Consider the following 25291-nt stretch of genomic DNA (forward strand, 5'->3'; position numbering starts at 1 on the left):
GGAGGATAACTTAGTATCTTTATCACCAGGTCCACTCTCCCACATGGAGGATAACTTAGTATCTTTATCACCAGGTCCACTGACAAAGAGTAGGTGCGGCCGCCTAATCCCCTCCTCTAGTGAGGGAAGCCAGGGGTCTTTCTACCCGGAGGCCAAGATTAGCCATTCTTAAAATTAGGCCTCACTTCCCATTGCTGGGGCAGCAGCATTTCTGGGGTAGAGTTGTGTGTATTGCCATCCTCTTCCTCTTCTGTGCCTTGGGTTCTTCATGCATGCACAGCACATGTGTGTCTTTCCTATGGTCTGGCTCAGAGACCTTTCTCGTTGTTGAGGGAAACGGCAGTGTCCTTAGTTACTGATGAAAGAGCATCAGGGGTGACTTGCCTGGCCTCAGACTGGTCCACATCTCACCAGACTCCCTGGCTGTTAGGCGCGCTCTCGTTAATCTGTGAGGAGTGCATGATCTTTAGGCTGCTCAAATGGTGTTTTGAGTGATTTCCATGGTCTCTGGCCACTTGCTGGTTACCATATTTAATGTGTGGACATGATACACTTGACGTGCCCACAGAACCGCTCAGTGCTGGTCCCGTCCCACACGTCCCTCTTGATCCTTTAGGAGGAGAATGAAGTCACGGAGTTCTTTGTGACCCTGGAGAAGGACCCCCAGCAAGAGGACTTTCTACAGGGCAGGATGCCCGGAAACCCATATAGCAGCAATGAACCCGGCATTGGGCCTCTTATGAGGGACATAAAGAACAAGATCTGCCAGGACTGTGACCTAGTGGCTCTTCTGGAGGATGACAGTGGGATGGAGGTAAGAGCTGGACTGCACTGGTCACTCAACAGGAGCACAGCTTTGAGCCAATGATTAAGCACTCAGGAAGTTAGTCTGTAGAGTCCACTGATGGGTCCCATCTTCCTGCCTCTCCTGCTGCAAGGATGAAGAGGGTTGTGACCGATCCTGCCATGGAACAGCAGTGTACTTGATGGTTGTTGGTTGGAGCATTAGTAGGCCTTTGTCACCATTGCTTCTGGCAGAGTTTTCTAGAGATTGCAGGTTAATGGAGCCTCAGGAATCATGGTGTTTTGACACCGGTACATGAGTACTGGTCATAGCCCCTGTTAATACCAGAGCCTTGCAGACTTCTTGAGCCTGGTGTTACCACCCGCATGACTGAAGGCAAAGGTGATTTTTCTGGTGCTCAAGGAGAAAGGTCTTCAGTTGGAGCTAAGCTGGAGTCCATGGTGGGCTAAGGGTCTGTCCCCCAACATTGTGCACAAAGTGCTGGGTTGGGTTTTATGCATACACACGCATTTCCCTAGAGGGTGAGCGTCGACAGAGCCCAGGGATGAGCCACAAGTATAGCCTGTGAGCCTTGTCATAATCCTCTATTTTCCAGCTCCTGGTGAACAATAAAATTATCAGTCTGGACCTTCCCGTGGCTGAGGTTTACAAGAAGGTGTGGTGTGCGACCAATGAGGTATGTGCTTGCTTTCTCTGCAGGAGCTGTGGGTGCGCTGCCTTTTCTGTCCTCAGGACTGACCAAGTGGAGCTACTGTTAATCACCATGGCCTTGTGTGGTTACTGTGGCTTTACTTCCTTTCTGGAGAAGTCCATCATTTTGTCAGCTCGGGAGGCATCCAGCTGCTGTCAGTCAGACAGCTTCAGGGAGGCATGCGTAACGTTGGGCCTTTGCTTTTCTCTAAACTGAGGCTGAGGCTGGACCTCTGCAGGCCGCAGCTTGATGCCTGGCATAGGCAGCCTCTCCCAGCAGCTCCCTCCTGTCCAGTGCAGGCTGTGTGTGTGTGTTAAGCTGCTGATTAATTCCCCTCTCTCTCTCTGGGATGAATAGAGACCCTGCTGTCTGTGGGCAGAGACGTGCTCTGGGTGCCTGAAATTTGTACTACGTTCTTTGGTTCAGATACAGTTGTTTGTCCTGTGTCCTTTGGATTATGATCTGCTGTGGGCTGAGAGAACTCTTCCTGAGCTCAGCACAGTTTTAGAATTGAGCCTTTACTTCTAGCCTAGGAAGTAGCTGTTGGAGCGCTTGCTTACCCAGTGCTCCAATGGAATCCAATAGGATTGTGTGTCTGCTGCAGCGCTTCTCACGGGGCCTGGCCTGCAGCAGGCACTGAACCAAGTGAGTCTCTCTCTTCCACATGTGAATTACAGCCTTTGTGTCTCAGAGGCTTCTAGTCCCTGTCTTGTTAGAGAGATGGAGGCTCACATCACCAAGGCACTGAGCAAGCCCAAGGGTGAAGGCTTACAGTGGTTTCTAGGCCTGTTTATGTCTAGCTTTCCAACTTTTCTCTGCTTAGGGAGAGCCCATGAGGATTGTTTATCGAATGCGGGGGCTCCTGGGCGATGCCACTGAGGAGTTTATCGAGTCCCTGGACTCCACCACAGGTACGGCCCTCTCCATATATGATGCTGCATATTGGACTCAGGCCAGAGCAAGCATGTCCCAGAGTACAGTAGCCTGTGCTCTGCATCACATTGTCAGGAAGGAAGACAGGCATCTGTGGGCCAATTCCCTATTGGGATGAAAACGTTCAGGCTGTCAGAAAGATGCAGTTAGCAAGCTTGTGTTGAGACTTCTCTCTACCTTGGCTCTCAGTTCCGCTGACAGTGGTATTTGCTTGTGCTTTGCTGTAATGGCAGAAAACTGTAGTTGACCTAAGCCTTGAGCAAGGCCCTAACGGAGTGAGTACAGGTCGGTTATAGTAATGACCTTAGTTCCAGCCTGGGGAAAGGGCTGTTTGCCCTCAGCCCAGGAGAGCGCTGTGTGTTCTGATCTAAGCACTCACTCCCATTTTGACCTTGTGCTCCTCTGGTCTCCCTTTTCTCCCAGATGAAGAAGAAGACGAAGAGGAGGTGTACAGAATGGCCGGTGTGATGGCCCAGTGTGGGGGTCTGCAGTGCATGCTGAACAGACTGGCAGGAGTCAAAGATTTTAAGCAGGGACGCCACCTTCTAACAGTGAGTTGTGGGCTGTATGACAGGACCAGGCTCTCTCCAAGAAGCTGAAGTCATTGAGCCACTTGACACTAGAGGGCAGTGTGGTACAGCAGGGACTAGTGCTGGCTTTCACCACACCTTGGACAGCTAAGCCTCCCACTGCTCTCTTCCTGGCCGGCTCCCTTAGATTTGGGCTGTGGCGGTCTTCTCGGGTACCTCTTTAGGTCTCAGGAACCATGACTGTTTCTCCCCTGTAACTGCTCTTGTGCCAGTCATTGTTGGTTTACGATTGCCTTTAAAATAGATCTTGTAATGTAACTCATTTCTCCGTCATAGGCTGCTGTTGGGAGGGTCATCTGTCTCACTAGTCAGGGCATTCCAAAGTCACCACAGAGACTTCACTAATGTCTACCTTGTGAGCCGTACAAGGACAAACACTCGTGTTATTCAGATGGCCTACCTGGTTTTAGGCCTCCATAGGCTGTGTGTGCCAGGGTTTTCTGTCTGCTGCTAGTTCAGAGATTAGATTGGTGCTGGGTTTCCCTGGGATAATGGAACACCACCCGATTTATTAATCACTCCGGAGAATGTTGCCACTTAAGATGGTGACCTGGAATGAGAGCCCAGGATCACCTCTCCTTGCTCTTTAGGAGTGCCTGCTAATTGAGAAGTCACTTAGAGCAATGGTTCTCAGCCCATGAGTCAAGACCCTTCAGTAGTCACATACCAGCTTTCCTGCATCTCAAAGATTTACATTACAGTTCGTAACAGTAGCAAAATCACAGCTATTGAATAGCAACAAAAATGTTATTTTTGGTGTCCCCATGCCATGCTGTATTAGGGGGTTGGGGTCCCCGTGCCATGAGGAGCTGTCTTAGAGGGTTGCAGCACTAGGAAGGTTGAAAAGCACTGGCCCAGACCCTTTTCTGTGCCTGTGGCGTGTACGCCGTCCACTGCCGGATGCTCTCATGGCCCTCTGGGCTGGCTTCTCTTCACAGGTGCTGCTGAAGCTCTTTAGTTACTGTGTGAAGGTCAAAGTCAACCGGCAGCAGCTGGTCAAGCTGGAGATGAACACTCTGAATGTCATGCTGGGGACTCTAAACTTGGTAAGCAGTGTGGGCTACACATGATGAAGACGGAGCTTTGGCTCCAGTGAGAGATTGCAGTGCCAAGCCTGCTCCTTCAGCTCACTTTCCAGATGACCCCAACTCGTGCTCTGCAGAGCTTCCTGTCCCTTTGCTGAGTGTAGACTCAAGACCAGGAGCAGGAGTTCTGTAGAACAGAATCAACACTGCAGAAAAATTGTGCATCTCAGGGCACACACACTCACACGCACAGGCGCACATGTAGCCCCTGGCATAAGACCATGGAAGGCAGTGGAGCTCACAAGTGACCGACTGTGCCCTGGCTTCCCCCTTCAGGCTCTGGTAGCTGAGCAAGAGAGCAAGGACAGTGGAGGAGCAGCTGTGGCTGAGCAGGTGCTAAGCATCATGGAGATCATTCTAGATGAATCCAACGCAGAGCCCCTGAGTGAGGACAAGGTGAGTGGGGCCTAGTCCATAGGGTTATATCATTGCGCTGAGCCCAAAACCTTTGCATTTAGAGAAATGAAGCTGTCAAGGATACTCTGTCAGGTTGAAGGTACTCACTGATGGAAGCCGGGCATGACCTGGCTGAACAGGCAGTGTTGTAACTCAACCCTCTACCCTACAGTTGGCCTGACTTGTGAGTGATGCAGTCAGGCCTCGGGGTTGAAATCAGTCTGCAGTGCAGTCTCCCCTATGTGCACCTGGAACTTCCTGCCTCTCGGGGTTGGTGATTTGGCTAGGCCTATGGTCCCAGGAGTATATAGCCGTCACTTTTCTCCTGGGGGAGCAGGGCATTGTATTGGTGTGGTTTGGCTACCTGAGAACCATCACAGTAGCTCCGATACTCATCAGGGGGACCCAGGCTGCTTATTGTCCCCAGCAAGCACTTAAGGAACAGTTCTGTCTGGTGGGGGTGGCAACTTTGGGGGGTCAGTTCTTGGCTACAGCCACCATCCTTATTCCCACCCTTTTCCATTGCAGGGCAACCTCCTCCTCACAGGTGACAAGGATCAACTGGTGATGCTCTTGGACCAGATCAACAGCACCTTCGTTCGATCCAACCCTAGCGTGCTACAGGGCTTGCTGCGTATCATCCCATACCTGTCCTTCGGAGAGGTGGAGAAGATGCAGATCCTGGTGGAACGGTTCAAGCCATACTGCAGCTTCGAGAAGTAGGAGCCTGAAATTTGATACAATGAGCCTCTGGGAAGAGCCCACAGACTTGTGAGGCTGAACAGAGCCGCCTGGGGTTTTGTTGAGTGTCTGTGTCCATGATCTGGCAGATAGGAGCTTTTGTTTAGCTGGAGAGTCAGTCACCAAATCTTAGTGTATTGAAGCAGTGGTAGGAAGGGTATGAGAGGGGAAAGGGCCTGACAAGGTGCGCGGAACTGCGTTTGCAAAAGCCTAGAGATGCAGAACAGTGCAAGCCTAGACGCAGGGCAGGCAAGAGGAGCGGTCTGGTCTGAGTCGAGTTTTACCTGTCAAGTTTAGACTGGATCCTGTAGACATTTGTTAACCAAGAGGGTGACTGAGCTCTGCTGTCTTGCTGAGACTTTTATGTTCTCCTAGGTACGATGAAGACCATAGTGGGGATGACAAAGTCTTCCTGGATTGCTTCTGCAAAATTGCTGCTGGTATCAAGAACAACAGCAATGGTCATCAGCTGAAGGATCTCATCCTGCAGAAGGGAATCACCCAGAATGCCCTGGACTACATGAAAAAGCATATCCCCAGTGCCAAGAAGTAAGGCCCCCTCGCTGGGGCATGTGGCTGTTTTCCCAGCATCTTAGTGTGGTGCTTTTCCTGTGCCCTCTGCCCCTCCCCCTTTGGGGACATGTCCAGTGGCCACTCATCATGAGGCTTTGCTGCTTCTGGTCAAGTGCTTGTTTTTATCTGGCTTCTGGGCTGGGTTTGCCCTTAGTGCTTCCTTATTATTACATTCTTGAAAATGAAATCCTGTTCAAACCAGCCAGAATCAGCAGCGGGTCCCTAGCACTGCTTCCTGGTTGCTGATGCGCCCTTGTCTGTCTTGCAGTTTGGATGCTGACATCTGGAAAAAGTTTTTGTCTCGTCCTGCTCTGCCATTTATTTTGAGGCTTCTTCGGGGTCTGGCCATGCAGCACCCTGCCACCCAGGTGAGTGGCCAGCATGTCTGTAGACCTCACTCTGCAGGCAACAGACTTGACGGGTAACAGGAGGGAGTCATGAACAATCTTTGTGTAGAACCAGCAAGTCACCCATAGTGTGGCTTACCCTGGCGCATGAAGTTCTCTGTGTGTGCACGATGGTGAGTTCCACACCCAGGGCTCAGCATGCAGCAGTGACTTGTGAGAGTTCTGCCTGACAGTTGAGATTGCTGCCAGTTCAGTCACTGGGAAGCTTGAGACGCCATCACTCCCATCCCTGCTCTGCCTCAGGCCACTGACCACTTAGCATGCCCCTTGACTTTCTGAGTTAGATTGCAGAATCCATACAAGGGTGGAAGGAGAGACCCTGATCAGATAGTGTCCTCTGCCCTGCACACACATGCGCACATGCTCACATGGACACCTACACACAAGTTAGAAGATGCTGCAAACTCTCCTGGAACAGCAGGTACACTTCACCTTTCTAGCAGCAGGCGAGTGGCCCAGTTCTCTGCATTGTGTCCACACTTGATGGCTGTTTTTACCCCGGTCATGTTGCAGAGTGTGGCACCTAGCTGTGGTTTTTGACTTGGATTTCCCTGCTGGTTAATGATGCTGCACAGCCTTCCTAGTGCTTTGTCTGTGTCTTTTGCATGAAATGGCTTTGTGTCTTGCCATTTTCTCGGTGGATGCTGTATGGTTTAATGTTGCCTTTTGAGAGTCCATAGAGTTCATTGTTTTTCTTTTATAATGTTCTGATAACTACCCCCAAAGTATAGGGACATGGTAACAGTCTTACATCTGCGGGCAGATAACCACACTTGATATGACTCTCACATATACACTGTCTCTATCTAGTTAGCTCTCGAATCTCACATATAAAACAGGGGGAATGTCAAGGCGGCTGTAAGAATGGAGGGCGAGATGGCGCCTGAAGCAGGGCTGTATGGGACACCCAGGCAGAAGCCCTGGATTCATAGGAACTCCCCAAGTTCTGCATATGAACATCTGCAGCCATCAAACCTGTGCCAGTTCTCCCAGCCTACAAGATAGTAGAGGCAAAATTCCAGCCCATGGGAGTGGAGATGACAAAAAGTTAAACAGCTACCAAGCCTGTTCTTGGCAGGGCTCCTTCAGGGCCCTGTGGCACTATGCCGTGCGGTGGGAGCTGAGGCAGGTGCAGTGGAGAAAGGCCTCCAGGTCAGTCTGGTGGGTGGTCTCACAGCATCACCGTAAGCCCCGCTCACCATCCTGGTAGTGGTGGAGTTACACTGACAACAGCCGAGCCACCCTCAGAGGTGAAGGCTTAAGCTGCTGCCGCAGATCACTCACTCACTCGTAAATCCACCCTCACTACAGGAACCCACACCTCAGCAAAACTGCATGTTATCTCATGCCTTGTATTCCTAAATGCTGAGTGAGCCCATGTTTAAAACCTTGCAGACTTTTCCACAGGCACCCACACCCCAAACTCAACACCCTAAGTGCTTACTGTGAGCATGCATGTGCGTACATGGAGATGTGTGTGCAGTAGGTGTAGGAGAACCACCAACACCTTGTGTACATGAAGCTCATACACAAGCAGGGAGGGCAGTGCACTCCTCTCTACCCTCAGCCTCGTCCGTCTCCTCAGACAGCACTGCCATTCCCCTCGTCACTCAACCAAAGGACAGGTCTAAGTTACCAAGCCCTTTCTCTCTCTCTCCAAGCAGCCACTGGCCAATCATGACAAAGCCCAGCACCCACCAATCACCTGTCTAACCTCTTGGTACACATGTAGCGAGTGCTGCCCTTGTGGGGAGAGCCACACTTTTGTATACTGAGTACAGCAGTGCACACCTGGAGTCAGAGCACTCAGAAGCTGAGGCAGGAAAACTGCTGGGAGTTTGAGGCTAGCCTGGGCTTCATAGGGAAGACTTGGCCAGCTAGGGCTGTACAGTAAATTGTGTGAACAGCCATCACATGTTGCCCTCAGCCAAATCACAGCTCTGTTCCTTAGTCTCCCATGCAAAATACAGCTGTTGTAAGGAAGAAGAGACAGTGTAGGCTGGGAGAACTGGCACAGGTTTGACAGCTGCAGATGCTCATATGCAGAACTTGAGGAGTTCCTATGAATCCAAGGCTTCTGCCCGAGTGTCCCATACAGCCCTGCTGGGTGCTTCAGGCGCTATCTCGCCTTCCATCCTTACAGCCGCCTTGACAATCCCCTGTTTTATACGTGGGGTTCGAGAGATAACTAGTGAGAGGTCACGGGAAAGCCAAACTCCCAGGTGCTCTGACCTCTGTGAAACCAGCAATACAAGACAAGCTTGTACACTTGGACTGATTGTACAACATTGACTGGGCCTTGGTGGCAGGGTCCCTCCATAACTGGAAAGGTTGTACACGCTTGTGCTGTCAGAGGCTTTGGCCGGGCCTTTAGTGGAAGGCCATGTCCATGACCAGATACCTACATCTCTCTGGTTCTCTTTTGATAGGTTCTGATTGGAACGGACTCCATCACGAGCCTGCATAAGCTGGAGCAGGTGTCCAGTGATGAGGGCATTGGGACCCTGGCTGAGAACCTGCTGGAGGCCCTGAGAGAACATCCAGATGTGAATAAGAAGATTGACGCAGCCCGCAGAGAGACCCGAGCAGAGAAGAAGCGCATGGCCATGGCCATGAGGCAGAAGGCTCTGGGAACTCTGGGCATGACGGTAAAGTCCCCACAATAGACAAGGTGCCACCACATGCAGACTAGTGCTTCCCAGCAGAGCTGAGCTTGACCGTGTGTGAGGGTGCATGGCGGAAGACCCAGGAATTAGCTGTGCCAGGCACTTTCAGGTACAGCTACTTCTGTGCCACTTGAGGGCTGGGGGAGGCACTTGGGATAAAGTGACCTGGCAGGTTTGTGCAAATGGTAAAAATGGAGATAGCGACCACTGTGTGTCCAGGATCTGGTGCATGCCGCACACTGCAAGACCTCACATGTCAGATGTGCTTGACATCACTGTACCCATTCCCAGATAGAGAAAGTGAAGTTACTAAGTGCTGAACAGGACTGTGCACAGGGTCTGGTCAACACAAAGGGCTCTGCTGTCCTACTTTGGAGGAAATGGTGGCCCTGGAAGACCCTTGTCTTAACAAGCAAACTTGTGTGTCAGCAGTTTGACACTTGTTAGGGACAGTAAATGATGAGAGCACAGCAGCCCTTGGCAGCCAAGACATGGTGCTGGCACAAGATGAAGGGGCTTTTTGGTAACATATGGCAGCGTGGCAGCATGCCAGCTTCCCACTGCATGGTTCCCTCTGCTTTGGTGGTTCCTGGACAAATGAAGGGCTCCCCCACAATAGAAGGCAGTGGAGACGGCAGGTATGTGGCTGGTGGTTTGCCACTTGTCTAGCCTACCAGCACAGCAGAAGGCCTCTTCCGCATACAGCATTCCTGTGTCGGTGTGTGGTCATCCCAAGCCAGTGTGAGAGGGTGTATGACATGCTGCCTGTGTTCTTCTCCAGACAAACGAAAAGGGTCAGGTGGTGACCAAGACTGCACTCCTGAAGCAGATGGAGGAGCTGATTGAGGAGCCGGGACTCACGTGCTGCATCTGCAGGGAGGGGTACAAGTTCCAGGTATGCTGCTGGGCGGTGGGCAGCTGCACGTGCTCAGCCTGTGGCACCACAGCCTGGCTGTGCCTAGACTTGTCTGTCTCCTGCAAGCCGTTTTGTACTGACATAGGCTTGGGCTTTGGGAGAGGACACGGGGCCAGCTCCTGGCCTTGAAGGCAGGAAGGCAACTGATCTGAGCACGAGCGTTGTTGGCACCTGGAGAGAGCCTTTTGGCACCCATGTCAGTGCCAGGGCACTTGTGCAGAGTTTTGTGCAAACCATGTCGCCATGTCTTTAACCCCTATTAAAGGTCCCAGTTGATGGGTAAGAACACAGAGGGCGCCTGGCAAAGCCAGAGTCCGGCCTGGACACTGCAGGTCACCCTGCATTGCTTTTGTTCAGGGTGCCTGATAGCAACTAGAACCCCATTTCTAAGTGTGTCCAATGAGGTGGCACCTGGAAGGCAGTGCACAGTTAGCCTCTTGGCTTCCTGATGATACGGGTGAGCCTCTAACTCAGTAGCCCAGCTTTGTTTTGCTCCTGGGCTGTGGAAGGACAAGCATCTTGCTTGGTTGATATGGCTGCCTGAAAGTTTTGAGAAGCAAGCAGCCATGGAGGCTCTGTGTGCTTGCCTTCTGGATAGATGAAGCACACACAGGATGGCCAAGGCTTGGGGTGGGAGTGTGGTAGAGTGGTAGAGTGCTTGCCTAGCATGTGCAAGGCCCCAGCTCCCATTTCTAGAACAGTACATCCACACACGGGTTAGCACATGGTTCTGGAGGTTCAAGAATGGGATGCTGGGACCTGCTGGGTCTCTGGTAACCCCACAGTGGGATCTCATGGCCTCTTCCATGCCCCAGCTCCTCTCAGTACTGCCCCCAGGAAAGAAATCTGGCCTCATATGAGTTTGTAGCAGCAAAAGATGCTCACACCAGAGTGCTCACTTTCCCCGTCTGAAATCCATCTGAAGGGGGCGCTCTGTTCTCCATGTCTTGTCGACTCCTTGTGTAAAAGTAACTTTTATTCTCCTTACATAATGGTCATCTCAGAGGCTTACTGCCTCAGTCTAGTAACCTAGGCCTGGACCTGGAAGCTTCTAGCCTCTGTACAATCTTATCTAGGCCTAGAATGGGTTCACCCTCTGACTCACTGCTACATAAGCTCACCCTTTCTAGTTCTTTCTGAAGTCTGGCTGGTTGTTCTGACTCAAAACTCTTCCACACTAAGCTGGTCGGTCTCTCTCTCTCTCTCTTCCTCTCTCTCTCCCCATCTCCCTCTCCCTCTCCCTCTTCTTCTTGCTCGACCTAGAAACCTGTTCTACTCTTCTGGTTTCTTCTCATTTTCTGACTCTTTCCGTCTTCACCTGCCTCTGTAAAACTTCTTTGTTCCTCTCTGTGCTGCTCTCTCTTACTAGCGTCCCTTTCCTCTCTCTCCTCATGAGAGTTGGGCATATCCTATTCTGTCAAATCTTTCTCTGATTAGACATCACTTTCAAACATGGATGCTTCCAAACTAACATTACCTTCACTGTTCGGGATAAAAGTGTTTACTAAGGGTATGTCTATATTCCAGCCAGAGGGATTAAAGGTGTATGCTAACAGCTGAGCCACACCACAACTAGAAATAGTGCTTTTCAGTAACTAAAACAATTCGGGGCTCACAATGTGAGGTGGGGAGTTTCTCCTCACTCCTCCTTTCTCTGCTGGTCTTGCAGCCCACGAAGGTCTTGGGCATTTATACTTTCACCAAGAGGGTAGCCTTGGAGGAGATGGAGAACAAGCCCCGGAAGCAGCAGGGCTACAGCACTGTGTCCCATTTCAACATTGTGCACTACGACTGTCACCTGGCTGCCGTCAGGTAGGCTCGGCTCTTGCAGCGTGGCTTCCGATGAGTGGGCCCACAGTTAAGGGCCTGGACTGGGTTGGGACTGAAGTTACTGACTCTGGGGCCTTGAGGCTTCAAGCCTTCTTTTCTGGTCTCCAAGGGGCCTTAACCCTTGCAGGCCCACGAGCTGTACTTGCCATGTGAGAAAACGTGTTGGGCTTTGAATATTTGGCCTTGGCCAAGGCTGGTGGAAGCAGTCTGCTTGCCTGAGCTAATGAAGCATTGACCCATGGAGCTTACAAATGGCTAGTTGTCTCCCTAGGACCAGGGCTAGTGTTGGCAAGCCCTCAGCACCCGGTGCCTCATTACCGGGGTAATTCCAGCAGTTGCTTGTCCCTGCTCTCCTCCCTGTCCCCATCCAGGTTGGCTAGAGGCCGGGAAGAGTGGGAGAGTGCTGCCCTGCAGAACGCCAACACGAAGTGCAATGGGCTCCTTCCGGTCTGGGGCCCCCATGTCCCTGAATCAGCTTTCGCCACTTGCTTAGCAAGGTGAGTGTTGAGTGTTTTCATAGCAGAAAGGGGCCAGTCTCCAGGAGATGGGACGAAGACATGGCATCCAGTCTGTGCTGTTCTGAGCAGATAGGGCTGACTAAAGTGAGCTGCTGAGGAGGTGAAACTAGTGTTCTTTATTTCTTGAGTATCATGTAAATGTGCCATGTCCTTAGGGCCAGAGTTTCCCAGAGTCCACTTGTATGGTGTGTGGCTCGAGGACCTCAGACAAGCCAGAGTTTAAGTTATGAACGCAGCTGGGGGTTGGGTAGTTCCCTCTAAGGCCTCTCTGGCTTGTCTGAGGTCCTCATGCGTTTGGGAAACCTTGTGGAGTCCTTAGTATACAGACACCTGGTGGCAATGACAGTGATGGCTGTGTACTGTGGGTTACCACTACACACATGCACAAACTGGGGGTTGGGTGGAGTCGTTTCCCTAGGGTCATCCAGTTAAGAAGCAGAACCAATTGTTTTTTGGTTCAGGGAGGAAAACCAACATATTGTAGGATGAAAGATCATTAAGGATAAGACATCTTGTCACCACTTGTGGCGATGACATCTGTCAGTTAAGAAATGAGCCCCCAGCCGGGTGGTGGTGGTACATGCCTTTAATCCCAGCACTCAGGAGACAGAGGCAAGCTGTTTTCTGTGAGTTCCATGGTAGCTAAAGCTACACATAGAGAAACCCTGTCTTGAAAAAAGAAAGAGGGCTAGAGAGATGGTTCAGAGGTTAAGAGCACTGACTGCTCTTCCAGAGGTCCTGAGTTCAATCCCCAGGAACCACATGGTGGCTGTGTCTGAAGGCAGCTGTTGTGTACTCATATAAAATAGAATAACTAGATAATTCTTAAAAAGAAAGAGAAAAAGGGAATGAACCCCCAAAGTGATGGCCTCTCCCGTATTGCGAGCTTCATGTGCAGTCAGGAAGCAGCTATGTCCCAGGCTCTGTCCTCCTGAGCACCAGCCCCCATTTGACTTCTGCAGTCAGCAGGCTGAGGGCTCCAGAAAGAGCTCTGCACTCTAGCCCAAGCTTGGGCCAGGAGTCTGGCTTCTGCGTCATGGTAGCTCTGCTTCTTCATAGGCACAACACGTACCTCCAGGAGTGTACCGGCCAGCGGGAGCCCACGTACCAGCTCAACATCCACGACATCAAACTGCTCTTCCTGCGCTTCGCCATGGAGCAATCATTCAGTGCAGACACCGGCGGGGGCGGCCGTGAGAGCAACATCCACCTGATCCCATACATCATTCACACTGTGCTTTACGTCCTGAACACGTCAGTACCTTGTGGCCCAAGGCACTTCCTTGGCTGCACTCCCTGAGCCTCTCTACTTAGCTAGATCCCCCAGCCTTTACTGAGGAGGGGCTGTTAGTCCACAGTTGAGGGGTGTAGAATATAACAGCAATGGTAGCTCCCTTCGCAAAGCTTCCCCCACCCTAACCCCGCTTCGGGCAGTTGGGCTCCAGTCTTGGGCCGGTCTTCAGAGGGGGCAGGCAAGGAGAAGCTACTGCTCCTGCTCTCCACATGAGGGAGCGTAGGCGAGAGTCTCACCAGGTCCTTCGTCAGGGCACAGAGCCTGCACAGCTGCAGGTTTCCAGTGGGTCTAAGACTGCTGCATGAGGGGCACGCTGGCTTTCTGAGCCGGTCACTAATGCTTCTGTCGAATCCTGGGAAAGCAACTGAATAGGAGTTCAGCCAGGAAGAAAGAGCTGTTTGTGCCTGTGGGGCTAGACATGGCTTTAGAAGCCATCCCACTCATGCCTGGTTTAGAAGCAGTTAAGAGCCTTCTGTGCCTACACCCTTGAGTTTCATTTGACTGAGTGCAGGGCAGAGCTGATAGCCATGGGAAGACTGGGCACAGTCCACCCATGCAGCTACCGTGCTGTTGAGGTTCCAGAGTGTTAGTCTCTTCCTTTCCCTGTCAACCATTTGTTTTCCCTTCCTCCCTTTTCCTTGTGAGATAAAGTCTGACCTTGAGATTGCAGGCTTCATTGTCAAATCTCAGGGCAGGGCTCATGACATCATCTGCAAACGCCCTGGCTATCAGAACAGACACCTGGCATTGCCAACAGCACAGACCTTCTACTGTCTGGAGCCTGCTGCAGGCCTCAGCAGTGCTAATTGCCAGTGTTCTTGGGGCCCTGACAAAGGCTATGGGTTTTGCAGAGACATGTCTCTTGGCAGCCGTGAGCTAGAATGGACTGCTCAGGCAGAGACCTGGTGAGGAAAACACTTCCCAGGATTGACCCTGCCCAACAGAACTGGGGACTTCAGTTGTCAGCTCTGTTGTAGTTGACCAGGCAGGGCTAACCCCAAAGCCACTGAAGCCACAGGCTATTTCCTTTGCTAGCCAGTGGGCAGTGGCATGAGCTTGGTGATACGGCAGTTGGACCTCTGATGGGACATTCACTCACAAAGGCAAGTTGGCTGCACGAGTGAGCAAACCCTTGCCTGAGCAGAGTCTGCCATGGCCAGAAGCCTGAGGCTCCCACAGGGATGGAGCTAGAGTTAGGCTCCAGCTGGGTCTGGGCAAGCCCATTTTACAGGAGCAAAAAAAAAAAAGCAAAGCAAGGTATTTTTGCACCAGCCTCTTGTATCTTTGTAGCCGTGACTATGGCTCTGCAGTCTGGACACTGGGTTTCTTGGTATTGTTTTGTCTTCTCCACGTAGATGACCTTCTCCAGAAGGTTATAGGGACACTGCGGGAGCTTCCTGGCCACTGGCAAGACTTTGTCATGAGAGAGGAGTAGGGCTTATGACAGATTCTAGAGCTATGCTGGGACCTCAGTCTAGTGTTTGCCTGGTTAGCTCGGCCCCTTCCTTGCTGCCATTAGAATTCCTCTCTTCCAGGACCCGAGCAACCTCCCGGGAGGAGAAGAACCTCCAAGGCTTCCTGGAACAGCCCAAAGAGAAGTGGACAGAGAGTGCCTTCGATGTAGACGGGCCCCACTACTTCACCATCCTAGCCCTGCATGTCCTCCCCCCTGAACAGTGGAAAGCCATTCGAGTAGAGATCCTACGCAGGCTGCTGGTGGCCTCGCATGCCCGGGCAGTGGCTCCAGGAGGAGCCACCAGGTCAGTACCTGCTTTGGGAAGTTGCTGCATTCAGAGCCTTCCAGTGTGTTCCCTGGCTGTCTTGGTCATGAGTGTTGGTTGGAGGTGTGCTCCTTTGACTGTTGATCTGCCTCCAGCCTGTCACCCTAAGTGTCTAGGCTGATGGTTGACAGTTGCTTGAGTCCCTCTGGTTCTCATGTTCAGCTACTGAAAAGGTGAATTTGTTGAAAATTCAGAGGAAGACAGCCAGGCCTGGGAAGCTAGGGTGAGGCACTTAGGACCAGTGAGGCTAAGCTAGGGAGCTGGGCTTCCTGTCTCATGCTGGCTTTACTGTAAGTTAGGGGAGTTTCAGTGTGGCTATATCTGGGGATTTCTTTTTCAATGACTAAAAGTTTGTCCTTCCTTCCTTCCGTCCTGCTGCACATCCCTCAGGCCTTCCAGACCCTCTTTGTAACCATGTGCACCTCAATAGAGGAGCACAGACAGAAAGTGGGCCTTGTTTTCCTGACTTTGCATTGTAGTCTGGGTCTGACAGGGGCTCTCTGAAAGAACCAGCTGCGAGTGAAATCAGAGCCTTTCTGTCAAGCTCTTGACATACCGCAGTGGTCACAGCACACAGAATACATGTGGCCAGTACTTGAGCTGATGGTAACCCTGACTAGTCCCTACCTACCCTGGGGAGCAGCAATGTAACCTGTGGCCTGGTAGTTTATTTCTGCCAGTTGAGCCTGCTGTCCCTGTGTTGTCCTGCTATATAGCCTCTGAACATGTTAGCTTAGACTCAGGGATCATTTCCACATACAGAGGCCACTAAGGGAGCAGAAGGAGGCTCCCTTCCAGCCATGGTGATGGCACCCTGTGGAACAGACCCTGAGCTGGTCCACCTGGGGTCTCTACCTCTGTTCCCTCTGGCACTGCATGTTCCCAGAGTGACCAGGTTGCTACTGTCAGCCAAGAGGGAAGACAAGAGTGTCAGATTCCTGCCCCCACTCCAAACACATCATCACCTGCCGTCACGGGAGCCCAAGCGTGAATAGTTAACTAGCTGCTTGAAGTCAAGTTAGGTCTTCAGGTGCAGGAATTGTGAAGTGAGACAGGAGTTGCATTCCTGGCGCACAGGACAGCCACTTGTTAGGCAGCTCCTGAAGCAGAGTGGAGTCTAAGCCCACCTGAGCTGCGCTTTCAGCCGAGAGTAGAATTCACTCCTACCCAGTAGGTGAGGGAAGGCTGACTTGGTCAGGGATTAATTAGGAGATCCAGCTTGAGCTGCATTCGGGCATTGCCATTTTCTCTGTAGTTTAGTCACCTTTCCTAATTAGCTGTAAATAATTAAGCTGGGCAGGGTCACCCAAGCCTCATGCTTAGCAAAGCAGGACAGCCACCGAGAGGGCCAAGCCCGGCTGTGGTCCAGGCTCCGAGCCTGCTGCTTGCCAGAGAGATTAGAAAAGATGCTGAGGGTTTGCCCAGGATTGGGACACCCTTGAAGGAGAGCGCTTTGAGCCGAGGGCACAGAGAGGTGTCTCTCATTCTGGAGGTGGGCAGTATCACTGGCAGTAGGTTTTATCTGAAAGCCTGTGAGTTCTAGGGCAGGAAGCCATAGCAGATACACAAAACTATAGCTTTAAAGGCTCAGGTGTATAGCTCAGTGGTAGAGCACTTGCCTAGTGTGTATGAGACCCCAAGTTCAATTCCCTAACAACAGCAGCAACAACACACACACACAGAGGGAGGGGTATGTGAACTATAATTCAAGAGAAGCTCTGACTTCTGATTTTCAACATTGAGCGACATGGATTCAGCAGATATTTTAGCCTGGAAATTGACTAGGCTCCCACTGGCCCTAAGCTAAACAAGTAGTTGGTGCTGAACACTCTGCTCCCCGAGTGTTGTGAGATGTGGGATGTGACCCTAAGTCATGGGGGAGGGCTCATCTGTCCTTTATGTCCCACAGCAGTAAATTATGCCCCCTCCCCCCCTCTGAGCCTCATAAGGGGCGGGGCAGGGGGCTGGCTACCGTAGGCGGTGGACCTTGACAGAGGGCCCCCATCCCCACCCCCTAACCCACCCCCACCACCGTGTTCCCAGGCACTAGCTGGCCTTGAAGCCTGTGCCAAGTCACTCACATGCCGGTGACACTTGTTGGAGATGAAGGGGTGTGGGTGGCTCCAGGATTACTCTAGGATTTGAGGGGTATTGAGTACTTGCACAGGCAGACCTGGCCATCACGGTTACTCAGCACCGCTTTTCTACCAGCGTGCTGGGTTTCTGCAGAGCACTGGTTTGGCTGCCTGGGCTCCTGCTGGCAGAGAAACCCTGAGTTGGAACCTTGTTTCTTCTTCATCGTTGGGTGCCATCTCATTGGGAGCTTGTGAGGGGTCAGCCTCGTGCTTGAGTTAGAGCGTTTGAGTGCCATGTTTACAGGTGGCCCTGATTGTGCTGCTCCAGGTTGACAGTGCTGAACTGTCAGGTGGAGTTCATGGGAGCCAGGCCATGTGCCCTCAGTCCCCAGGTTGTCTGTCCATCTCTGCAGGGTCCTCATGGACAGACTTTGCTCTGCTTTTCCAGGTTGACAGACAAGGCGGTGAAGGACTATTCTGCGTACCGTTCTTCCCTGCTCTTCTGGGCTCTCGTCGATCTCATTTATAACATGTTTAAGGTAAGGAGCTTCAGGGCCCACCTGCTCTGAGGGTTGGAAGATGTGTGTGTCCTTGGCTTAAACCCCCTTGGTGGCCACAGCCTGAGGCTCCTTACTGGCTTTGGGTTCTTTGCTCTTAAAAGTCTCCACTTGGGGAGGTGAATACCCTCAGCTCAGACCTTCACTTCCAGCTGTCAGCAGCTGAGGCCACCTTGTCACGCACCCTCCATACAGTAAGCACTAAGCTCTAAGCACTCTGATAGCCTGCCTGCTCTTGCTCTTATGTAACACTTCATCCCATGGCCAGGCCCTACCCGCCATCTGCCTGGACCCACACATCTTGGGGGAGGGTAGTGAGCCCTTTGGTCATCAGTGGAGTGGTCCAGTCAGAGCATGCCAGTCATCTTGCTTTCAGAAATGCAGGTGTGGGGCCGTCCCATGTTGAAATTGTGAGATCATGTAGAACGTTGCATAAGCAAAGAGAGTCAGGCCAGTGAGCCCTGCAGGCAGGCCCTCCTTGCTTCCAGAAAGGCTCTGTCGTATGTTGGTGGGCTCTCCATAGCACTGAGACGGTCTGCCTGACTAGACACAGAGAGCCAGCTCCGTTCACTTACTCACCTGGCCCCTGTCCCACTGATTGTTGTAGAAGGTGCCCACTAGTAACACTGAGGGCGGCTGGTCCTGCTCTCTGGCCGAGTACATCCGCCACAATGACATGCCCATCTACGAAGCTGCCGACAAAGCCCTGAAAACCTTCCAGGAGGAGTTCATGCCAGTGGAGACCTTCTCAGAGTTCCTCGACGTAGCAGGTCAGTGCCGGTTTCTGTTTTGTTTTGTTTTGTTTTGTTTTTCGAGACAGGGTTTCTCTGTGTAGCCCTGGCTGTCCTGGAACTCACTTTGTAGACCAGGCTGGCCTCGAACTCAGAAATCTGCCTGCCTCTGCCTCCCGAGTGCAGGGATTAAAGGCGTGTGCCACCACGGCCGGCCAGTGCCGTTTTCTCTTGTAGAGATTCTCTGGAGCAAAGCCCAAGTCTGCCTCAGTGAACTGGCCATTATCTTCATCTTCACAGAGCAGAAGTAGGCGCACACTAACCCCCTCCAGTCATAGGAAAGGTGTCCATTCAAACAGCCCGCTCATCAGCGGGAGTGGGACTCGCTTTTAGCAGCTGTGCATCTCTGTGGGTTCCAGGACAGCCAGGGCTACAAAGAAAAACCCTGTCTCCAAAAAAAAAAAAAAAAAAAAGTGAAAGCACCCCCAGATGAGAAAGCTAAGTGCAGCATGCCCTGTCCGTTGCCTCAGCTCGACCACTGGCACGGAAGTCCAGCGTTCTGGACTACTCTCTTAGCATCATTCTTTTGTACTGTTCATAGAGGCTGTGGAGGTTGTAAGTAAGCAGATGTGGGAGAGTAGCAACTCCTGGTGCCAACCTTTCGTCAGGGTTAACAGGAGAAAGGCCACTCCTGCCTTCCCTGCCTCCCAGGCCTGGGCAGTAGGTGGAGAGGCATCACCCCAAGGGTAACATGGGAGCAGGTGCGCCACAGCTCCAGCCCCTCGAGTCCATGCTCTCCAGTACAGACTCTGTGTGGGAGTTGGTCTCTCAGATCCAGGTGCTTTGACACTTACCTGCATGTCATAGCTAAGAAGTGCTGAGAGCAGAGCACGACCTGGGCTCAGGCTTGGGAAGATCAGCCCAGGGTTAGATTCCAGCTCCTGGGTCCCAGACACTGTGGTTCACAGCCTCCACTGGTGCTGTCTTGGGGGGAGGGGGGGGAGCTGCTGCACCAAAGCAGATGTAACTAGACCTGCCCAGCTTCTGTTGTCAGCTGGCTCCATGCTTCTGGACTTTCTGGTGTTCACTGTGGGAATTGTATACAGATGAAGGGAGAAATCCCCCAGGCTCTGTTGCCAAGGGAACGGTGCTGTTAACATCTTCGCTCACCCTTGTATCCTTGGGAAGGAGACCCACCCACTAGTCAGAGAGCCTGTCTGCATGTACCCTTCTGGTTTCCCAGCACTGAGCACGCTCCGCCTTAGGATGGTGTCTCTGGGTCTGCCTTGCTGTCTGAGCTGCCATAGTCTTCTTGCTCACCTCTGTTTCCTACTTTATGGCTCCTTAGTCCTCCTGACTGTGTCTTCCCAGCCTGGCTGTTGAGGCAGCAGCTCACTGTTTCCCTCAGAGTTAGTCTTGAGCAAGAGCACAGAGCTCACCTGTGTCCTCAGCCAAGGTCTGTGCTCATCACAGACGGCAGAAATGACCACAGAAGTCAAAGCCAGTGAGAAGAGGTGGCCAGGGCGAAGGACTCACCCACCCCAGGCCTCGCCCCGCACAGGCCCTAGGCATAGAGTCTCTAGCCTCTTTTGTGAGGCTAGGCTTGCGCTTTTTTTTTTTTTTAATAAGTCATTCCATTCATCTCAAATGATATCCCACTTCCCAGTTACCCATCTACATCCACCCTCTCCCCTTTGCCTCTATGAGGGTGCTCACCCACCCACTCACCCTCTCCTGCCCCACTGCTCCAGCATCCCTGTACCCTAGGGCATCAAACCTCCACAGGACCAAGGGCCTCCCCTCCCATTGCTGTCAGGTAAGGCCATCCTCTGCTTCATGTGTATCTGGAGTCATGAAGGCCAGACTTTTAAACCTTAATTCAGACCTTTAAACTACCAGAACACTGGGCATGCTCTATTCAGACTCAAGAACAAAACACTTTCCAGAGCCAAGAGAAACAGCTTGGCTGCATTTTGTTCCTGCAGATGCTTAGAGGTGACTTGTTTGGATGCTCATGTTTAACTTGAGGCTTTAGTATTTGCTCTGCACTATTGATGAGGTCAGGTGCCTGGCCAAGGACTTGATGTAGAGAGTGCACTGGGTTCTTCCACTAGGAAGGCCGTCCTCAGTTAGTCCCCATGGCAGGCAGGGAGGGATCCCTTGCTGTCTCTTTCTGAAAGCTGAAGAAATGGAGCCCTGAGCTCTGGCAGCTTGCTTAGGAAGCCTGTGGTGGGATTGAAGCCCAGAAGAATCAGAGGCCTCTGTCCTGCTCTGTCCCTCAGCCCATAAGACCATCAGCATTTGCCTTTCTTTGACCAGTTTAAAATGGCAAAGGCTGAGGATGAGGCTCTGAGTTCTGATCCCCAGAAAAGCCAGGTGCAGGTGTAACTGGGAAACTGCCGGTAGTAGGATCCCAGGCTGAGCTTGCTGGCCAACCAGTCTAGCCAGCCAGTGAGCTTTAGGTTCAGTGAGAGAACCAATCTTAGAAAAGAAGGCGAGGGCCACGGAGGAAGACCATGTTCACACACGTGCACATCACCACTCTGGGGTAGGGGAGTGTGGTGTGGTGTGGTGTGGTGTGGTGTGGTGTGGTGTGGTGTGGTGTGGTGTGGTGTGGTAGGGGAGTGTGGCTCAGCTGGAAGAGTGCTTGCTTGCTTGGGATTCATGGAACACTGGGTTCTGTCCCTCCAGCCCCATATAGACCAGGCATAGCAGCACAGAAGTTCAAAGGAGGTTGTCAGCTACATAGTGAGTTTGAGGCCAGTCTGGGATCAGGAACAAGACAAGAAAAACTTGGGAGTTGCAGTATTTTACAGCCCCTTGAGTAACCCCTGGACAGGTGGAAATCCTCCACTCCAGGGAATTTAAAATGGTGTCTGCCACACTGTCTGTCCTAGCAGCACTCACTTCTCGAGCAGAGTATTAGTCACACAGTGGTCACCTCCCCCCATTGCTGGAATCCATCAGAGCATGCTGGCACAGTATGTCCTAGTCGTGAACCAGGCTTCTGTGACTTGGTGGGGCTGGGGGCCCTGGGCTACTCCCACTCACACTGTCTTTGCTTTCCAGGTCTTCTATCAGAAATCACCGATCCAGAGAGCTTCCTAAAGGACCTGTTGAACTCAGTCCCCTGACCATCCCCATGGAAATGAGATTGAAGCTAGCTTGCATTCTCCCCTCATTCATCTCTCCGTGTGCACTCATTTCCCCCATGGATGCTGCATTAGCACCCCCTCCTCCCTCAGTTTTCTCAGAGTGGTTTGGGGTCTGTAAGCTTCCTGTTCTATCACGTGTGTGTGTGTGTGTGCGTGCGTGTGCTGCGCAGGCTATGAAGTTGTCTGTAGCCCAGGCCATTGAAGGACCTATACGTACCTAGGGGCTGTGAGCTGTCCCGGCCAGCTTGAGTGTGTACATCTTGAAATAAATGAATGACTTAGTACACATTGGAAAGGGGTCTAGCTGCTGCTTGCCCAGTGCTTTCCAGTGAACTCACAGCCTTGCAGTGGCACACCAGGAAGACTGCTGGAGTTGAATTGTGTTCTCTGGGGTCTGATGGTTTTTTGTCCCTAGCCAAAAGAGGGCTCAGCAGAGCAGGCCCTGGTCAGCATCTACTTCAAAAGCCTTGAAAGCATTTGACAGTCTCCTGCTGGCTGCCAGGCAGAGAGGAGAGACTTCAGGGAAGGGTGAGAATAGTGAGAATAGCTGTGTCCACTGCTAGGGCTCTTCTGCCCACCGCCCTAGGAAGAGCCTGTGCATTGTTCTGCACCCCAAGTCGCCTGCTGAGACCTCAGTTGACAGGTGAGGCGCCGCTGAGACCTACTCCCACCTCCTGGCTCCTGAGAGCCTTTCCCAGACTTCAGCAAAAGGCTGACCCAGTCACAGCCTGTCGGGAGGAAGAGCTGGCTAACTCCCATCAGCCCCTCTGAATGTCTGGTTCACAAGGTTTGCTCCCTGGACCAGACCATCTGGGCCTGTGGTGCCTCCGGTCTCCTTTGGATGACTTCTACAACCAAGGCACCATGTTGCTTCCCCAGAGCCTTTGCAGCCAAAAGGCAAGAGTATTGTGCTTAGCTCTAACAGAGAGACAAAGGCAGTTTATTTGGGTATTATCCCAAAGCCCTGGCAGGCCAGAGCACAAGCAACTGGGGGTTGAGTTAGCCCTGGGGCCAGCCTGCCCTGGAGGAAAGACATAGTATCTCCTTGGAAAAGGGCTGCTTTTCCAGCTGCTTAGATTCTGCAGCCTTTTCTCATATAACTTGGGTTCAGCAAGTAAGGTAGGGACCTTGGCATTGTTCTTTTGGGGTCTCCCCCTACACATACTTGTCTGTCCTGCTGGACTCCAGAGAGGTAGTTTAGACATTGAGGGAGGGTCAGCCACTGTCCTGTCACTTGGTAAACTGGAGCAGCTTCATGTGGGGCCGGGGCTGCCAGTGCAAGGGGACCGCTGTAGGCCGAGGCACGTTTACGATCATCCATCACTAATGTGGCCCCATCAGAAGGCTGACCAAAGCCCCCAGAGCACGAGTCTCTCCGGACAAGAACCTGCTAGAGCTGAGCTTTTGGTTTTGAGTGAGCTTACAAAGTAGCAATAGCAGATAAACATCATCAAACCAGGCACTCACAGTGTCCCACGGAGACAACTGGAGCGCAGGCAAAACACAACTCGGGGCTGGCTCCTGGCCATTCAGCGGCAACTGCCCGGGGAAGCGAGACGCCAGGCAGCGCAGAGCGCTCTCACGGCTGACTGTCTTATCTGGCTCTTCCTCTCCCTGGGCATTTGTAACATGGGCTCAGCAGTGGTGATGGCCTCTGTCGGGAGTAGTTTCCCTTCTGGAAGTTCTCAAAAGACTTTGAAAACCCTCTGCTGCTTGCTGTCTGGAGCCAGCCTGCCCCCCCCCCCCCCCCCCCCGGACAGGGCCTTCTGCAGGACAGCTGACAGACATGCTTGTGTGTCTACAGTGGAGCCACCACCCTCTGCTCTGTTCAACTTGAGTAATACTCCATCCCTTACCAATAAGAGTACACAAGGCAAGTCCTCCAAGGATCTTGGGCCAAGCCCAGGTTTGTCTTGATTCCCTTGTCCAGCCCAAGAGCACTTCCCAGTGCTTCTGCACTGTCCCAGAGAAGCTGCTGACACTGTAGCCCTGTAGGTCTGTGCTGCATCCTAGGGCAGGGCCTTGGCTGTTTCTGAACAGTAATGAAAAACAGGCTGGGCAATGAACATCTCCCCATACCTGCAACCCCTAGGCAGGAGCACTGGAGGATGTCAGAAGAGCCAAGCTCGCCTTTCTGGAGCCACTCTGCTCAGCTGCAGGACCCATGGGATTGAGGCCAGCTGTTAGGCCTAGTGAGGTCTGAAGTCAGTCCACAGAAAGGCCACTCCTTTTAAACACTACTCAAGCCACTGGTACCGTCGTCCTCATGTCCTTCCTGGCCTCCAGCTCTCCAAGTATAGGACCCAATTTGGGAGTAGGAGGAGGCTGTGTCCACATCCCACTAGGGCCAGGGGCTGGGCCAGACTCTTGCCTTCATTCTGTCTGACATCAGCGTTGAGATGGATGGTGGTAGTGGTGCCTCTCAGAGGAAGTGCTGTGCCAAGCAGGCCTTTTTAGTTTGCTAGATTTTCAGAGGGAGACAGCCCCCTTATCACACACAGCCTTGAGGTGCCCCGACTACTGTTCAGATACTGGACCTTTCCCATCTTAAATAGCCCCTCCCACTGCCTGATCCCAGGGTCATTTATTTGAAGTTCGCTATGGTGTCCAGGACACGAATTCTTTAAAGTTGGAGGCATCCCATAGGAGCCTCCCTGGAGACGTATCAGGGGAAGGGAAGAGCTAAGACCCAGTTTTGTTTGGTGTCTGACACCCACCCCCAGTAAGACAGTGAAGGTACAGGTGGGTCTGGGTAACCTGAGACCTTGAGGCTGGTGGGAGTGTCTCCCAAGGGTAATGGGTCTGGGTAACCTGAGACCTCGAGGCTGGTGGGAGTGTCTCCCAAGGGCAATGGTGTCCTCCTTGGGGCCCTGTAGGGTCGGGCTCCTGCCCTATTTATGTGAGGATCTCTTCCACCTCATTGTGATATTTTGACAGACACTGTCATTGCAGCGACACAGGCTGTAAAGGAAATATGGAACAGCCAAAGTGGGGACCTTAGGAACCAGGTCGGCCACAGTCTCAGAATCAACCAAAGTACCACTCATGTGCATGTGTGCACCCTCGGCCAGCAGAGCTCAGTCACTTTAACGGTTGCTCTCTTTCCTTTCATTCTGCTGGCCTGTTTCCTGTCTCAGGTGGGGTACCTCCCTTCCCTGACCAGTGTTTGGCTGCCACTCATCCTCTGGCCTCCCCAACAAGCCCAGAGAGGCAGGACTAGGAGCCACCTCTGCTGCTCAGCCTGATGACACTACACTCCAGGCTCCTTGGGCCAGCCCAGAAGTTCCCTGTATCAGGAGCTTGTGTCCTTTTCTTAGACACTTTTTCTAGGGCTGGAGTTAGTAGACAGAGGGGAAAGGGACTAAGTACCCACCCCCTTATCACAGGGCACACAGGGCTAGTGCAGCACTTAAGACTGTCCCTGAGAACAGCAGGGAGCTAGGGCTGTAGAAGTGAGCCAGTGCGCTCCTGTCAATCAACTGACACGTGACGCCTAGTGTCCTTGGTTCAACTCTTGTATTATGCTGGGCTCCCAGGCCCAGTGCAC

The 25291-nt window shown here is 52.4% G+C and overlaps 1 protein-coding gene across 11 annotated transcripts in view; it reads left to right on the top strand.

The window, feature by feature from the left end:
- Ubr4 (ubiquitin protein ligase E3 component n-recognin 4) overlaps window positions 1-22039 on the top strand; it is a 108220-nt gene extending 86181 nt beyond the window's left edge. For 9 of the 11 annotated variants that reach the window (XM_029476342.1, XM_029476344.1, XM_029476348.1 and 6 more), the window contains 18 exons: window positions 617-814; window positions 1401-1481; window positions 2320-2407; window positions 2853-2980; window positions 3958-4065; window positions 4381-4500; window positions 5029-5219; window positions 5617-5790; window positions 6083-6182; window positions 8651-8869; window positions 9669-9782; window positions 11473-11615; window positions 11969-12130; window positions 13211-13405; window positions 14981-15205; window positions 17750-17840; window positions 18466-18628; window positions 21659-22039. In XM_029476342.1, the coding sequence (XP_029332202.1) occupies window positions 617-814; window positions 1401-1481; window positions 2320-2407; window positions 2853-2980; window positions 3958-4065; window positions 4381-4500; window positions 5029-5219; window positions 5617-5790; window positions 6083-6182; window positions 8651-8869; window positions 9669-9782; window positions 11473-11615; window positions 11969-12130; window positions 13211-13405; window positions 14981-15205; window positions 17750-17840; window positions 18466-18628; window positions 21659-21723 (2565 nt within the window). In that variant the 3' untranslated portion in view covers window positions 21724-22039. The remainder of the gene's footprint in view (window positions 1-616; window positions 815-1400; window positions 1482-2319; window positions 2408-2852; window positions 2981-3957; window positions 4066-4380; window positions 4501-5028; window positions 5220-5616; window positions 5791-6082; window positions 6183-8650; window positions 8870-9668; window positions 9783-11472; window positions 11616-11968; window positions 12131-13210; window positions 13406-14980; window positions 15206-17749; window positions 17841-18465; window positions 18629-21658) is intronic. The other 2 variants (XM_029476346.1, XM_021161635.1) reach the window with 1 other exon arrangement.
- The last annotated feature ends 3252 nt before the right edge of the window (window positions 22040-25291 follow it).

Source organism: Mus caroli, chromosome 4 (genome assembly GCF_900094665.2).
Source record: "Mus caroli chromosome 4, CAROLI_EIJ_v1.1, whole genome shotgun sequence".
Taxonomy (NCBI): Eukaryota; Metazoa; Chordata; class Mammalia; order Rodentia; family Muridae; genus Mus; species Mus caroli.